The sequence below is a fragment of the Corella eumyota genome, chromosome 4 (assembly GCF_963082875.1).
Source record: "Corella eumyota chromosome 4, kaCorEumy4.1, whole genome shotgun sequence".
NCBI lineage: Eukaryota > Metazoa > Chordata > Ascidiacea > Phlebobranchia > Corellidae > Corella > Corella eumyota.
This window is the reverse complement of record NC_137493.1, coordinates 10,724,866-10,741,811: the sequence shown is the minus strand read 5'-3', so window position 1 is coordinate 10,741,811 and position 16,946 is coordinate 10,724,866. Positions and strand designations below refer to the sequence as shown.

At 28.0% G+C, this 16,946-nt stretch overlaps 3 protein-coding genes across 3 annotated transcripts in view; 2 read left to right on the top strand and 1 right to left on the bottom strand.

The window, feature by feature from the left end:
* The window catches only part of LOC145750372 (ATP-dependent chromatin remodeler CHD1-like), a 25,935-nt gene extending 8,989 nt beyond the window's left edge, over positions 1-16,946 (bottom strand). Inside the window, exons 1-20 of the mRNA XM_082566395.1 lie at positions 16,769-16,946; positions 16,246-16,315; positions 15,469-15,618; positions 15,024-15,149; positions 14,409-14,492; positions 13,928-13,983; positions 13,421-13,578; positions 13,188-13,308; positions 12,758-12,887; positions 12,456-12,582; positions 11,704-11,919; positions 11,324-11,502; positions 3,771-3,892; positions 3,402-3,618; positions 2,850-3,019; positions 2,443-2,550; positions 1,917-2,105; positions 1,256-1,415; positions 902-1,054; positions 160-381 (exon numbers count right to left, since the gene is read on the bottom strand). Coding sequence (XP_082422521.1) covers positions 160-381; positions 902-1,054; positions 1,256-1,415; positions 1,917-2,105; positions 2,443-2,550; positions 2,850-3,019; positions 3,402-3,618; positions 3,771-3,892; positions 11,324-11,502; positions 11,704-11,919; positions 12,456-12,582; positions 12,758-12,887; positions 13,188-13,308; positions 13,421-13,578; positions 13,928-13,983; positions 14,409-14,492; positions 15,024-15,149; positions 15,469-15,618; positions 16,246-16,315; positions 16,769-16,845 — 2,835 coding nt within the window. The 5' untranslated portion in view covers positions 16,846-16,946. The remainder of the gene's footprint in view (positions 1-159; positions 382-901; positions 1,055-1,255; positions 1,416-1,916; positions 2,106-2,442; positions 2,551-2,849; positions 3,020-3,401; positions 3,619-3,770; positions 3,893-11,323; positions 11,503-11,703; positions 11,920-12,455; positions 12,583-12,757; positions 12,888-13,187; positions 13,309-13,420; positions 13,579-13,927; positions 13,984-14,408; positions 14,493-15,023; positions 15,150-15,468; positions 15,619-16,245; positions 16,316-16,768) is intronic.
* Positions 4,506-7,052, top strand: LOC145749544 (adhesion G-protein coupled receptor D1-like). The gene is made up of 4 exons (XM_082565335.1): positions 4,506-4,672; positions 5,041-5,506; positions 5,691-5,794; positions 5,909-7,052. The coding sequence occupies exons 1-4, from the start codon at positions 4,512-4,514 to the stop codon at positions 7,050-7,052; spliced, it is 1,875 nt and encodes a 624-aa protein (XP_082421461.1). The 5' UTR covers positions 4,506-4,511.
* LOC145750373 (adhesion G-protein coupled receptor D1-like) lies at positions 8,557-11,045 on the top strand. The gene is made up of 4 exons (XM_082566396.1): positions 8,557-8,615; positions 8,838-8,934; positions 9,091-9,247; positions 9,318-11,045. Exons 2-4 carry the CDS (start codon positions 8,850-8,852, stop codon positions 10,969-10,971), a joined length of 1,896 nt encoding a protein of 631 aa, XP_082422522.1. The 5' UTR covers positions 8,557-8,615; positions 8,838-8,849; the 3' UTR covers positions 10,972-11,045.

Genomic DNA, 16,946 nt, shown 5'->3' with positions numbered 1-16,946 from the left:
TTTTTTTAATTTAAAGGCAGAATTAATAATCTGCGTAAAAAAGATGGGATATAACAAAAATAAAACGAAAACTTTTATATCAGGTTTAAATTTTTTGTGGTGATTTAAATGCGTAACTAAATATATTAGCTAGATTTATCAAGAATAACCTAAATTTACCTGATTTTTTTGTCCAATTCTATGAGCTCTCGCTTGTGCTTGCAAATCATTCATTGGATTCCAATCACTGTCAAATATGATAACCGTGTCTGCCGTGGCTAAGTTTATACCTAAACCTCCGGCTCGTGTTGACAACAGAAAACAAAAGTCTTCAGAATTTTCTGCATTAAAGTGGTCAAGAGCCCTCCTTCTTAGATCACTGCTTACCGATCCGTCTAATCTCTGTTACATTGTTTGTGCGAGGTAAGATTTATTTTTCAGATTTAAATAACAAGTAATTTAAAAAAGTAATAATTTACAACTAGATTTGAATATTAATTCGGCGCTTTCATAAACATGTTTTAAGCAAGATTAAATCATATGTGAGGGTTATGGCCATTTACTTACAGCAAATACAAAAAATTGCATGTCTATCAGTGCACCTTTAAGAGAAGTTTGGTGTTTATTTAAAAAAAATATCATGCTGACTCTAGAACATGTGTAAGTTAATGGTTTGTGTTGTAAATGTAACATTGTTTTTGCAAGATATTCATGTGGCCCTTTCAATCTCTTTCGAAGTTTTTATTGTGACTTTTTAAGGCTAAAGGGTTGTTAATATAATACTTGTTTATTAATCAACAATATATAAATGTTACCGAAGTTTGAGATGTTAGTCAGATAATACAATTAGACATAATAATATCTTTATATAGGAATTGAATTATTAAACTCTAATAATCACAATGATAAATTTTCATTTCACCTGAAATTGCAATCTCCGGATTACAAGGTATTCCTGGATGATATCCAGCATCCTCACCATCTGGGAAAAGATAAGGACTCTGTGGCCATTCTCCCTTAACCTAAGAAGGAGTTTGTCAAGTAAAACCATCTTTCCACTATTCCGCAATACATTCTGTAAAAAAAATATAAAAATAAAACGTTTGTTATAAAATAAAAATTAAGTATTACCCATATACTAACAATAAAAATATGATCACTCAATTGTATTAATGTAGTCTATTGTTAAGTTAATTTTAAATGGATTGCTAAAAAAATGGAAACCCTGTAATTATTGTGTTAACTCTATACAAAATATTAAACTATTTGATATTACTTGAAGCATTGTTTCTCGATCAGTAGGTTCATGTTCAGGTGGTTTAACCAGATAAGCATGATTACAACATTTCTTCAACTCCATTATAATGTTACAGAATGATGAAAAACTACCCCGCGAGCCCTTTGTTAACGCAGCATAATTCTTAGTTAGTAACCACCTAGAAATTTTAATATGAATTAATAAGTATAAAACATTGCATTTTTAAGTAAAGTAGTATCTATATATAATGGATCTTAGTTGCTAAATATATTTATGTATATCATATTAATTTAAAAGCCTTTAAAATATATTCAAAAAAATGTTATTTGTGTTATGCGAGTAAAATATCACAGCATATACAAGTTGCAAATTGCTATTAAGGCATGACAATTAAAATGCAGTCCACAGGGAGAAATTGACAACTTGTTAATAATGTTATTTTTTTGTTTTATAAAAAAGCAAACTAATCCATATTATACTATGTTAAGTAGTATAAATTATATAAATATGCAATTTTTTTTATCAAGACACTGACTATTATTTGAAAGTTTTATTGAAAAAAATTTAATAACATCATCAATTTTTCTAGTGTAGCAAAAATATAACTGATATAATACCTACCATGTAGTATAAAAATATAAGAGAATTTGCAAACATTAAAATACTACCAAAATCCTACTTGTAATATTGCTTTTGTAGTGAAGCCATTGGTATTCGTAAAATTTGTTCAACTTTTGCTGGCAATGATTTTTCAACGTCTTTTTTAACTCTTCGAAGCAGAAAAGGTTGTAGAACTTTGTGCAATGAAGCATAACCCGAGTCCCGATTTTGACCATGTTCATCTTCAAAATCAGACCAAGACTCAAATCTAAGTAAATACTGTATTTTTATCCTAGTATTTTTAAAAGTTTATTTAAATCTGTTAAGGGTCAATAAATATTAATCATAAGTTAAAAATAATTTTAAGGGTTAATTTAAAAAAAACTTTTTACCTACAAATTTGTTAAAATTAACTTCAGGAAATTAAAAAAAAATTAATTTTGAAATAAAAGAATAGATAGGTTACATATTATTATCTTTAGTTATAAATTACAAAATTTAAATAATTTTAACCTATTTTTGCCAACACTTCAGCTCAAGTTATAAAAACTGTTAGAATAAGATAACATAATATTTCTTTTGGCAAAAATAATAATCTGACTTACTTTTCAGGCATTATGTAGTGTAAAAGTGCCCATAGCTCTTTTAAGGAATTTTGTAATGGTGTTCCAGTAATTAAAAGATGATGATTAGATTTAAATTCCCTTAACGACCTTGAGGAATAAATAACAAATTAATAATAAATAAAACTAATTTAAGTGCATTTAACAATATAGAAGAAAATTAAAACTATTTTTAAACTTTATGCAAAGCATAATTTAAATTAAAGCCCGAAAATTTAAAAAAATTAAATGAGTCTTTGTATTGAAGATTTGTTTTAGTGTATGAATATTTATGGTATTGCAATTTAGATATCAAATTTTGGCAGACTCTATATAATTTTCATAACCCAAAAATACCCAATAAAATGCAACATAATAAATTACACATAAAAAACAACAACATAGTATACCGATATAGCAACGAGTCGTCATTTTTTAAACGATGTGCTTCGTCAACAGCTATAACTGCCCAAGAATGTGAACCCAAAAAGGATTTATCTTTTAATAGAATTTCATAAGAGGTCAGAACAGCATTGAACTTGTAATGCTTATTGGGAAACAACCATTCTACATTTCTGATCTAAAAATATCAAAAAGTGAAAAATTAAGTTTTTGTTGAAAAATTTTTTTTTTATTTTATTTTTTTTTTCAGACCTAGGCAAGATTAAACTTTGGCAGTATGGATATTAATTGTATGATTAAAATTGCCTGCTAGTTAAACTGCAAATTGGTTTTTGGCTTGATGAGTTTTAAACAATTACCTCAAGTCTAAAAAAAATTGATTCAGGTATAAATCAAAACTTAACAAATGAGAAAGTTAAAAATATTAATAAAAACGAATAAATATTATATTTAACAAAATATTCATATTACCATGACAAAGCAAAATAACATAAATAGAATAATTTTCCTGTCATTTAAGTAATAACAATAGGTGATTTGTTTACGAAAAATAAAGTTACTTTTTCTCTGCTTGATTGGTCACCCATGTACGTTAGAACATTCATGTAAGGAGCCCAACTTTGAAACTCATTTTGCCAAGCAGGCATAGTGGAAAGAGGTACAATAATGAGAAACAGGCCATATAATTCATGGGTATGGTATAAGTAAGATAGAAAGGTTATACTTTGAATGGTTTTCCCCAAACCCATTTCATCAGCTAGTATGACGCTGTTTCCTCTATAAATTAGAAAGTAATTAATTAACTAACAACAGGTAAAACAGCTGGTCATGCACGTTATCATACAGTAAACAAAAGAAATTAAAAATAGTTAAGTTAGTGCTTATAGATATATAAATTTTTCAAAACAAATTTAGATTGAATTTCGTACTTGCACCAAGAGTGAGCAAGCCAGTTAACTCCTTCTAGTTGGTAATCTCGAAGTTGAAGTTTTCCAGGTAACCAATCAGGCTGTCTTGTCATTGGAACAAACCTGGGCCTGTGACGTAAAACCTAAAAAAACAACAACAATGCTTTATTTAAACTGATTTTTTTAGAACTTCGAATGAGAGATATTTCAATTATATTAGTAGAGTTTAATTACGGCATTGTAATATATTATATATCATTTAATTAAGTTAGGACTAATTATATAATACCAAAAGAAATTTATACTAGAGTTTAAACGGATGTATATTAAATTTTATTAGGCATGACCAACAACATGAATAGCCTGTAAGTTTTTGCTCTTACTATGGGAATTTTGTTGTTATATTTATAGATTTCTATAGTTAGATAAGAATCAAGGCCAACAAAAATAAAGTTAACGAAACAAATTTCTTTGATCAAAGAATGTGTAGATACATTCTTAAATTTTATTTTTAGCAACTGACACAACATATTTACTAAAAGGGCAATTACCATTTAAATAGTAAGCAGTTCAGTTGTTATAGAGATGTTTAAAAAAAAATTTAAAGCCACGATTTAGTTTTACCAAATTCGAAAAACAATTTAATATCAATTTAATCTTATTACCTCAGAAAATTTTATTTATAGTATCTTACTTAATTATTACATATTTATAACAAAATCTCATAAAAGATTTTTTCATCTTAAAGTGCAGAAAAAGAAAATGAATTTAAAAAGTATTTTAACTGTTATAATTTTGATAACATATAAATATGGATTAAGCCAAAGAATTAGTTCAAATCAAAGGTTAATATTTGAGGAAATAATTAACTCAAGTTTAATTAATGCCAGTTCAACAACTACAAATATAATCGACAACAATCCGTAAGTAATAAAAAAAAATGTCATATGTGCGAAAACTATTTGATAAATAGGTTAATGGAAAAATTCTTATTGTTGGTAAAAAAACGTGTTAGGGCATATGGTTTTTAGGTAAAATAGCTACCCAGTAAAACGTTTTTTACTAAATGACAGTAACTCCTAATAAATAGATTGTTATAAATCAAATTTTAACTTATAAATCATAAACATTTTCTTTAGATATCACAATTTCAAATTCTTATGCCTTAGGATAAATAAACTTGCTAATATTTTTATTAAAAACTATATTTATACTAAATTTTATTTTATTAAAACTAAAAAACGCACTTGAAAAGCTAAGTTTAAAATTTTTTTATTTTTTTTTATTTTAGAAGTTTATCAGGAGACAATGAAGGAAATATAGAGAAACTGGTACAAACACTAATTAAGGAAGGTTATTTTATCAATCACACCAACACAAACTCACAACTGGAATGTCATACCTACAATGAGGGACAATACTGTCTAACACAAATTAACACACATATCTCAAACCACATTCTAATTAACAATATCCCAGGTCAAGTGGAAGTTTATGTAGAAGACAGTCAATCGAATGATGATATTATTGCATTTTCTTCTGTAACGCAAAGAAACACCACACAAGTATTAAGGTACAATTTAACAACACCATCACAAAATCAACCGACCCTCGCTTTACTACAAGGACTTTATACAGTTGATATTTTGTTATTTAATGCAAGCGATGGCAGTAGAATTAGAACAGCATCAGTAGAATATGTTTTGCACCTTGGAAAAAATACTCCACATTCAGAGACCGAACTAGAGGAGAATCGAGTAAGTTAAATAATTTTTTTAATTATAGATTTTATACCCCGATAAAGTAGTTTACTAAGAAACTAGAATATAAAAAAGTGATATAAATTTTAACAAATTTTAAACAAAAAAAATGCATCGACATAAAAATTCTTATAACCAAATTTGGTTAATTTCAATAACAGAAAACTTAAACCTTTTTCAGAACCCATTAATATTTGATCCAATTAGTGCAAAAGCCTTTCTCTCCTGCAAGTTTTTTGACACAACAACTTTAAGGTGGACCAGGACAGGATGTAAACCAAAAAAGTCAGTATTTTTAAATAGGTTAAAAAAAAGTTTTTTTTAAAAAGTTTAGTTAAATTTAAAAATTTCCAGATAAGCTAAATATTTTAAAAAAATTTTTAATTTTTAAATTTGCAGTGTACCCGAAAATGTAGATAGATTGGATTTGTTAACTTGTGATTGTACACATACCACTGTATTCTCAGCCCTTCTTGTCGTTGTTCCGAAAGAAGAAATTCTTCAGGAGAATCCCATTGCAATCATAAGTACTTTTGTAATTGAAGGCATATCGCTTTTATTTTCCAGCGCAGTTATGATAGTTTTGGGTTGGCTTATGATTAAAGAAACAATTATCAGAAAATCTATGATTCAAGCTGTAAGGTTCAGCATAGCAGCTGCACTGAGTGGATTTTACATAGCTTTGATAAGTGCAGAAGCTACAGCAACTCAGATTGGACATAAAACAATGTGTGAATGCACAGCATTTTTTCTGCACTTTTTTATGCTGTCGACTTTCTCGTGGATAAGCATCGAAGGAGTATTGTTAATGCGATTCGCTGTCAGAAAAAATCTAGATAGTGAATTTGGTAAAATCAGAGTGGCTTATGTGTTAGGATGGGGCATACCAGCTTTGATAGCAATAATAACCCTCATAGTTGGCAAAACAGCGCCTGGCTACACTTACATTGATGCACATGTTGATTATGTGCAAGCAAGCAATTTGGATGAACCTCTGCCTGGTGACACAGAACATTATAACTGCTGGGTATCCAGAGTAAATTTTCTCTCACTTGCCATGGCTATTCCAGTAATTTTAGCCTTTATTTGGAACTTTATCGTGTTGTTCAGTGTTCTTTTAACAGTGTCACGCCTTACTCACCAAGCTCAAAAACTTCATGTATCTTCGAACACAGGCCTAGAACAATCATTTTCCACCTTTACTAATACAGTTAAAGCCACAAGCTGTGCTATGCTAAAACTATTACCAGTTTTGTGTCTACCTTGGCCGGTTTCATTTGTTTTACATTTTCAAGCTCAAATTGAGGATCCGGAAAGATACTTGGTGCTTTATTATATCCAATTAGCATTTACCGGTTTTCAAGGTATTGGCTTGTTTGTAGTATTTGTCTATTGCAACACAGAAGTAAAAACTGCGCTTAGAAAACAAAAACTTTTTCAGAGGTTTTTTAAACTTTTTTCGCATAAAAAACCTCCTAAAACTTCCAAGCAAAACACTGCAAACAGTAATTTAGAAGGCTCCAACTGCATTAATAATCATTAAAATATCTTCATATAACTTTTTTTGCAAATATTTTTTCTGTTTTTTTTTTTTTAAATAAATAAAATGACCACTAGTAGATGCTATAGTCCTGTAATGGTGTGTTTCAGTTAGCAACTTTTTTAATAAGAAATTTTTTTGCTATTTTATACTGCGTGATATTGCACAGCAATACAGGAAACGTGATGTAAGAATTATAGTTGGTTATACTTAAATATATTGTAATAAAAGGTTCATTTGAGAAAGATATATCCATTTCCAGTCAAGAAATAAGCAAAACAAAGATGTATATAGGTTATTTGACTTAATTAATTATCTATTAAATATAAATTGTTGTCCTTAAAAAAGGAAATTTCCATCAGAATATGTAAAGGCCATCGCACAAGAAAATAATCAAACAAAACTGGTCTTGTAAGTAAAATTTAGTCATCTACAGGAAATGCCAATTTAACAATAATAATATCCTAAAAAATAACCTAGTTTATGCATTTTGATGCACAATCAAAGACAGTGAAAATATTTTCACAAAAGTGTTCTATATTTTCAGAAGGACATCATTTTAGTAAACAGACAATTTAAAATATTTATAAACGTATTAATTCAAGGTATTAGCAAAAAAATAAAAGTAGAATATCTATAAAATTCCAAGGTTTTTTGATTTACGAAAAGGACAATATGAGATTTTTTTTCGGTCTCATATTTTGTTTAATTCCAAAAAGTGACAATGCCGAAACGATAGAAAAGTGTTCATGCACACAAGTAAATTCAACTATATACATGCCAAACAAGAAATTAAACCAGCAATATGATTCATGGAAAAATATTTGCAAGCAAACAAATATACCAAATCCAAAATCTCAAAAAAGTATTGGTTTTCTTATCAAATTCACTAACGATGAAATAACAAAGCTGAAACTGTGTCTTCAAAAATGTGAAAAGTAATTAAATCATGAATATTATGCTAAATAGTAAAACATTTAAGTAGGTTGGCAGCATGGTGTTGCAGTTAGCGCCTTTCGCTTTATAACATAATGCCATTGGAACAATTCCCACTGCTTTTATATAATGACACCCTTTAGTAATGCGCTATAAATGGTAAAAACTATCAAAAAAGAAAAAGACTTTAAAAAAGTTACGTAAACTAAAATCTAAATTATTTTATATGGAATGAGACACTAAAATTTGTTTTCAGAAAAATTCCAGTTCTTAATGCAACAAAATTCTGGCTTGGCCTTCGCTACCGCTCCACAGAAAAAAGGTGGGCATGGGAAGAAGACAACTCAACATTTTATGAAAAAAATCAACCCCCCCCAAAAAAGATTGATGAATGTTCCTACATTGGGAAAACTAATACATGGAATGTTTTGGTGAACAATTGCAACATACACAACTATGGGTTTGTTTGTAAATACAAACAAACAAAAGAAATACACCAAAGCAAGTATTTGGTTAAAATATGTTAATTAAAATACTTTTTTTTTTTTTATGTAATAAAATGAAATTTTTTTTTTAGAATCCACTACAAATACAAAAACTACTAATCTACCATATATTACTCCTATCAAGGTATGTTAACTTAGTTTACCAAATTACTTTTGTACACCACAAAATAAATTTCTTTTATTTTAAAGGACTATAAATTGAACACTACTGACTAGTGACTACTATATATATTTATAAACATATATTATCCATAAACCTTTTTTATCTGAAGATTTTACCTAAACTTTTACCTTTTAAACTTTAAAGCTTTCAGAATTTAAAAATATTTTAATCTAATATTTTAAGAAATCCGAACTTATGATTGACAATATCCTTACAGAAGCTTTAAAAATAAAACATCATGACATCAAAAATGCAACTAAAATATTGCAACAATTAAAAGGTAGATTAAAATATGTAAAAATCTACTTTCTTTTTAAAATTAAAAAGAAACAGGACTATATATAAAAATTCTTCATAAAAAAAATGATTCAAGTTAAAAATTATATGATACAAAATAGAACTATTTCAAAAATCAAAAGCAAAATTTTTTTTATAGAGCTGATTAAAAAAGTATTGGAAAACAAACCATTAGAACCAATTAATCTGATCAAAATTGAAAAATTATTAAAATTGATGATACTAGCAAAACAAGATTCGAAAACTGCTTTAAAAATTAAACAAAACTTTACAAGCAATTTAATAAACATAGCCAGGTATTTTTTTTATAATCTTATTTTAAATGTTCGTAAAGACATAACTACAAGTAATTAAATTTTTTTAAAGCTTTGCCTTGGATGTTGAAAATTTTCTTTCATGGGCAAAATTAATTAAAAAATCAACAAACAACAAAATTCAACCAATGAACATGGTAAAAATCATTAATCTAAGTGTTGCAAAAAACAGAGAAAACTTCCGTGGCTTTCAAAACGTAACAAGATGGAAAATTTTAAACACAATTCAAGTATTAATTCACAACACCAACCAAAACAAGCTGGGGAAATTTTCTAGCCAAGTTAATATTACTCAAAGCAACCAAAAGTCTTCTGCAGAAAATTTTACGTCAGTAGCCATTGTATATAACACACTTCCAAAATTATTGAATTTAATAGAAGAAAACCTAAAGGGGAAAAGACAAAAAATTCATTTTGCATTAAATTCAAAAATCTTATCGTACACAGTTTTTAATCAAAGAACCGGTAAAAAGATAAGCACCCCAATTACATTTTCAATGCCAATTCAAAGAGTTGATAACCTGAATAACAAAAACCTGACACTATCTTGCCAATATTATATTCCAAGTAACAACACCTGGTCTACTGCAGGATGTGAAGTAGCAAAATTAACATCCAGCACGGTAACTTGTTCATGCCAGCACACCACGAATTTCGCAGTGTTGTTGGTCCACAAAAATGTACAAGACCTTATTCAACTTGGTTGTTATCGAAAAACCCTGATAAACAGCGTGGAATATGTAACTGGTTGTTTTTCAATTATTTTTCTATCCCTTACAATAGGCATCTACTTGTACATAAAAGATTCTGTGACTGTTCTCGCCAATGAAAGAATCAAGACCAATTTAAATTTAAGCATTGCAATGCTTGGTTTTTTCTTATCCAACATGTTTAGCAACATTGCTGCATCAGCTAACTACAGTTCATGCGTGGCTAATACTTTTTTTACACAATTCTTCCTTGTTGCGATGTTTGCATGGCTAATGATAGAAGGCATGCTGCTTCATCTGTACATTATACAAGGTAACCTTAAAAACCAAACCTTTGGTTTAACAAAGTATGTCGTAGGTTGGGTAATACCATCAATTATATGTGTAACAACTTTATCAGTTGGTCTACTAAGAGGTGAATATATTTATACAAGCACTGAAAACAGATCCCAAAAGCAAGTATGTTGGTTGTCAATTAAAAATGGACAATTATGGGCAGTGACAGGACCAGTCCTATTAACACTTGTTATCAATTTAATCATTTTAGTGAGGGTACTGTATACAATCGTTAAGCTCTCTAAAGAAACAATAAAATTTAGACCCTCGCAAAGTAAAGAACTCAAAAAGGATCAAAATAAAAGTTTAATAAGAAGACGATTTAAAATACCTAAAAAAATTTTTATCGCTTTTTTAAAACTTTATCCCATTCTTGGCTTTCCATGGATAATAGGTTGGGTTTTGTCTTATGTTATAGATGAGGAAGATATACTTCACTGTAAAAATTCTGTTTTTATAGTGCTGAGTGTCGTACACATGCTTATTAATGGGTTACAGGGTATGTTTGTGTTCATAGTTTGTATCATAAATGACCAACACGTCTCTGCACTGTTTTTAAGAAAATTAAACAGCAAAATGAAGTGGAAGTTTAACAGAAAAACAAGTATTTCAACAAGTTACACTGGGGCAAAAAAAGAAATAGCATCGACCAATTTGTAACAACTTTTCACAGTTTTTAAGTGCATATTTTGCACAAATGTAAAGTTTTCATGATTTAAACTAATGCAATGTCAAATAAAAAATGTTTTAAAAAAATATTATGAAAAACTAATTACTTATTAAAAAATGTACAAAGCCTACTAAAAATCGAATATTAGATGTCATGATTCTAACAACTAGTAGCCTACTGTTTCAAATAATAAATAATAAACAAAAAATTTCTGATAAACCCAAGTACAATATAAAAACAAGTTATACTACTTTCTGCCTTTTTATGAAACTTTAAATAATAATTGATATCAGACTTTGATGCTACTGAATTAAAAAAACTAAAAAAATTTGTTGAACATACCTTACAATCTCGTTTCGGAATACATGGATTATCTTGTCTCATCTCAAAGGCATTGATTTCACTTTGAAAATCCTTTGCAATAAGAATTTCATCTTCCCATGTACACTCACTGTAAGGAAGCCCTTTCCATTTCACCTGATAATCCCATCTACCCGATTCATTCTTTTCGGCTGAACGAGCTGCAAGAAACAAATATTAAAATAGATGTTAATACAGTAAAAAGAAAAATAAATAACTAATAAAATACCAAAAAACAATAATTCGCAGTATTAGCTCTAACAGATTTAAAAACATACTAATAAATTATTTTTAAAATTATCAATAAAATATTCTAAAGTTGCATCCTGTTTTAGAATACACAGGGCATATTAAAAACATACCTATAATTCTTTCCACATTACAATAACTTGACAAAACATTTCTGTTCATTTCTTGTTGGCAATAATAATACTCCCTATCTTCTGGAGAAGAGGCTTTCATCCAGACGTCAATTTCATCCTGTCTCTTCATGAAGTTCTCCAACCTCTTGAGTCCACGACAATTTTGAGCACGAAGAGTTGCCTCTGATTCCCAGGTATTGTGTAAATGTGAAAACTCTATAAAAAAGTAAAAAAAATTTTTGAATAATGTTTATTATGAGAAAGACTATTTGAGTTTTGTTAGTTTAAAAAAATTTCGAATAACCAGTCAATTGCCCTGGCCTGACAAGCTGCATTTTGATTGACACAATAAGGTCACAACTTCCAACTTACATAATGGCTGAAAAAATTTATTTTTGCACCACAAAACGACAGCTTTATTAAGTAAGCTCCATAGATTTTAAACATCATTTTTTATCTTAGGTATTTTATTATTTCTAGAAAACATTTATATTTTTAAATGCTTTAAATATTTGAATAATCAGTTATTGTTTGTGTTGTTATAAAAACAAACTAACTTAAACATGTAGCATATTATAAAAAAAAAACTCTTTGCTGCCATCTGGCAGACATAACAAAAGCTAAATATATGTGATTAGCTTTTGGACAAGTCATAAATAGTATTTCACAATTATACAGCAAGATTAAAAAATCAACAACAATAATCAAACCAAAAACAAAATAGATTACACATTAACTAAATAATTTTTTACCTTTCCATTTAATTAAATACTGGGCTTCTCCTTCATCCACTTTGGCATCAAAATTTTCATTAGGATCTTTATTGTTTTTTACTGCATATGCTGTTGTCTTATTCCCTGTTGCTCCTAGCCTACCAATCTATAAGCAAAAACATGTTCAAAATAGTCTATAACTAATTTGTAAAAACTAATTGTTTATATATCACTATAGGCAACAGTACAAAACTGCTTTATAAAATTTATAGTACAAAAAAAATTTAAAAAAAGCAAAAATACTCATCTTAATAAAGTAGATTAAATTTATCTAAACTTACTCTCCGATCCATTATTTTCTCGATAGCATCAGTATCTTCTCCAGCCTCCTCCATATTTGCCCACTCCTTTTCCGGGATCTCTACCAGATCATCACTATCTGTCTCCTGAGTGCTATCATTCTCTTTATAACTAAATTAAAAGTTTTTTTGTGTTTTATTTATTTATTTATTTTACACTTAAAAAAGTCGACTTTTTGACCTAAACATAAGGTAATATTTGTAAACCTGACCAAGTTGTCTTTGGGGATCAAACTCAGGACCACATGTAGTAAACCCAATAGTTCCAACACATATATCCTGCTACCGACAATTATAAGTTGCCTTTTAGACCAGACATTAAGGCAGAATGATATATACAAGTTAAATTATAAAAGAAGCAGTCAAGCACAACTAAGGTACAAAATTGAAAAGTTAAATCCAAAAAGCAAACCTGATTGTGTTGTTTCGTTGTAACCTAGATGAAACCCTAACAGGTTGGTTATCATCATCGGTGGTAGATTCTTCAGATTCTTGTCTCTTCCGAGATCCTCTTGCACCACTGGATTTTGACACTGAATTATTTGTTACAATTTGAGTACTACTTCCTTTTTTCAATTTTTAAAATATTTCTAATTAATTTAAACTAGAAGATTAGAAAAATAACAAAAAAGTTAAATGTCATACCTTTATAGTTTTTAATTTTTCTTCCTTGTAATTTTGATCTCATTTGACTCAACTTAGAAGGTTTACTAGTGGTACGTACTGATTTTTTTGAAAAAGGTTTCTCATAATCACTTGATTCTCCATCAGTACTATCTGTTAGAGTACTCGCTGCATCGTAACTATGAGAAAAAATTATCATTTTTAAAAAAAATATTGATTATTAGGCGTACACTATTTTCTTAACAAAAATTAGGACTGCGAAGTAAAAAAGAAAATTGGCATGCGAAGTGAAGTTAAAAAAAGATTTGGTAAGAAACTTCAAGGAAAATTCTAAAACAAAAACCAAATCATTTTTAAAGCAATTTGTTAATACAAAAAATTAGAGTTATTAGAGATATATATCTATATAGTAAATGAACTTTAATAGCATTAAATAAAAACTAAAAATCTATTTAAATAAAAAAGTGTTAAGAACCAATAAACATTAGAAACTCAATCATCACAAATCTTAAAAAAATAAAAACATACTCTTTTAATCTCCTTTTAGATTTAGTTTTGCTTCTTTGATCATCATCTGAATCCTCCTAAATTTTGTTAAGTCGTGTTATTATATCTTTGTTATTTTAGTTTAAAAACTATAATTAGTTTGTTTAAAAAAATTTTTAAACAGCTTTGATCACGCGTGTTGTCCAGTTCTAGACAAAACATAATAACACTACGGCTCTCCTAATTCTGGATTACGATGCGGAAGAATTATCACCTCTGGATTACGATTCGAGAGAATTCTCTCCTATGGTAAACGGCACGTTGTTTTGTCTAAAACCGGACAACACACATAATCCAACAGCTTAAATTTAAAAGATTCAAACTAAAAAGAAGCAATACAAAAAAATGCTTTTTAAAATGAGTCACCATTTGGTAAGATACAAAAATAATAGAAGGCCAAAAATTTAAGTATGTGCGATTTGATCTAACTTTAATTTAACTTTTGTGTCACTCAAAAACTAGCCTCATTTAAATTTAATCTTGTTGTTTCTTTTTTTGATCTGGAAGATCTTCTTATTCCATATATTTGAGGATTACTTTCCCATAACTAATTGAAAAAAAATAAATATAAATTTAATTTCAATAATACCACTTAAAACAAAAAATTGTTATTGTGTTCCTGTTATGTGGTATAATTTAAGTAATTAAATTTATACAAAACAAAAAAAGAAACAAAGTTATATTTTTGCCAAAATTTTGATGCTTTTATCAGTTTAAAACGTAAATAAGAAACACAGGGTAGAAGAGAATTATAAGACAAAAAAAATGTGGAAATTTTGTTTAACACAAAAAGAAAATTTGTTTAACTCATGAACATCGTGCTAATAATGCTACATTTTTAAGTTAATTTTGCAGGAATAAGAAATTTAGCAAGAAAAAAAGTATAAAAATAAAAAGTATATATAAAAAAGTTGACCAGAGCCATAAGGTAAAATAGTTTATAAAAAACAATAAACTACAAGTTATCCATAGGTATTCAAAAACCAAAATTACACATATTAAAATTAAATAAAAGACAACTGCATAGTCATAACTACCTTATCAAATATAAATTAAAAAAAATTTTAAAAAAACTTACCGGGACTCCTTTCTTGTTTTGTGATCTTGCATTACCAGATTGTTTGGATTGGTTGTTGGAACTAGATTGGGAACCGGATGAACTATCACTACTACTATCTGACGAATCAGATCCAGAAGATGAATCCTAAACAAAAAAAATTATCAAAAATTTTTTTTGAAACTGGCTATTGTTTGACCATTTAACTTAATGAACTCTAGAGAAAAATTTTTTTAACTTTTTTTGCCAGAGCAAATATTTGAAGCTATTTTAAATTATGTTTTAGCAAATTTAAGATAAGGCGTCTTATGATAATATGTTGTGTTAGTTTTTTATATTTTTTAACTATATATAAAATATCAAATTTACCAAACAGAACTGTTCTTTTTTTTAAACTATTCGAAATATAACCATATGTTAAGCATATATAAAATGTTTTATTGAAATATTTAGTAGCATTACTCACATCTGACGATTGTGTTTGATCTTGTGTATTTTGTGAATTGTTTGCTTCTTTTGCCTTTTCCTTCATGTCATTTTTAAATGCATTATCATGATCTTTAAGCAGCCATTCATTGTGTAGATAATTGTTGTTTGAGGCAGAATCCAAATTTTCCTAAAAAAATTGCACAAAATTAATTAACATTTTATTTGAATTAGGGTGTAAAAACAAATTTATTATAAATGAAATTCAATTTAAGGTCTGTCCAGTTACAAGAAATTTAGTTTGGATAACTTGTTGTATACTGCCATTACTGCTAACTTGTTGTATACTGCGATACTGCCATTAGATAAACATTTTAGCTTTAAGTCATTGTCAAATTTTCTTTTTAGCATTGCAGATCTTTGAAATAATTTTCTAACCCTATTAATAACCCTTGCTTTATAATAATCTTATACACTATATATAACTATATCTAATTATAGGTTAATCTTATCATTACTTTATAATTGCATTTATTAAGGCATTTGTTCTTGTTACTTTTACGGTTCTCCAATCTCATTACTTATACAATCCTAAATTTTTAGGACTGTAACCTGGCAGTAATCTGTTTGCTTTACTCTAAAAAAAAGCTAAACCCAAAAAATAAACAGATCGCTTGGAATAAATGGATCCCTAATTTGAATGAAGAAATGGGTAAGGGTTTGATATATGCAATTCACTTGATCCATTTGATATTCATGCAATCCTGTATATTTTATAGGTACTTCTATAGATGCAATTTGTAAATAAAATATTTACATTATTTTCTTGTGTTCCTTCCTCCATGCTGGAGTCATCCTCACTCGAAACATCATCAGAATCATCCGAACTAAAAATATTTACCACTAAATTAAAATATTTATTATCAGGCCTTTCGAAACAAAGTAATGCTATACTAGTATTTTTAGATAAGTAATAATAATGTTTTCCAAATAATTTTTTGTTATTTTTCATTAATTTGTAAAAACATTTAAATTTTTTTTTTAATAATTCTCCATTTTTTGTTTATTGTTGATGAAAGTTGAATCTTGGTTTAATAGACTAACCATATAAGTTGGTAATATGTTGCCGAAGTTAGTCAACCACAAGTTAATTGTGTAAGCAGTATGATACACTATTGCAATTTTACATTGCTTTTTATTAACACAATAAGTTCAACCATATACATTCAAAACTTTGACAAAGTAAATTCTCTCAAAACCATGAACCGACATACAATGATATTCAGTACACAGTGTGTAAAACATTTTTCAATGTTAATATTGTTAAAGTATGGACTAACCTTGATGATGAACTATTATCAGACATCTGTGAAGAAGAAGTAGATCTGTGAGCTAACATTTCAGAAGGAACCTTCATTTAATCATGTAGTATTACAATGTACAACTTATAACAATGCTTATATAAGCTTACTAAATCTTTTAACTTTAAATAATATTTGTTATTTACATGCATTTTTT

What these genes read in the sequence shown, in the direction of transcription:
- LOC145749544 (XM_082565335.1), top strand. Translation starts at nt 4,512, where the DNA reads ATGAATTTAAAAAGTATTTTAACTGTTATAATTTTGATAACATATAAA. An exon ending in AATATAATCGACAACAATCC is followed by an intron (nt 4,673 to 5,040) that starts GTAAGTAATAAA and finishes TTTTTATTTTAG; the next exon opens with AAGTTTATCAGGAGACAATG. An exon ending in ACAGGATGTAAACCAAAAAA is followed by an intron (nt 5,795 to 5,908) that starts GTCAGTATTTTT and finishes TTAAATTTGCAG; the next exon opens with TGTACCCGAAAATGTAGATA.
- LOC145750373 (XM_082566396.1), top strand. Translation starts at nt 8,850, where the DNA reads ATGATTGACAATATCCTTACAGAAGCTTTAAAAATAAAACATCATGAC. An exon ending in AATATTGCAACAATTAAAAG is followed by an intron (nt 8,935 to 9,090) that starts GTAGATTAAAAT and finishes TTTTTTTTATAG; the next exon opens with AGCTGATTAAAAAAGTATTG. An exon ending in AATTTAATAAACATAGCCAG is followed by an intron (nt 9,248 to 9,317) that starts GTATTTTTTTTA and finishes ATTTTTTTAAAG; the next exon opens with CTTTGCCTTGGATGTTGAAA.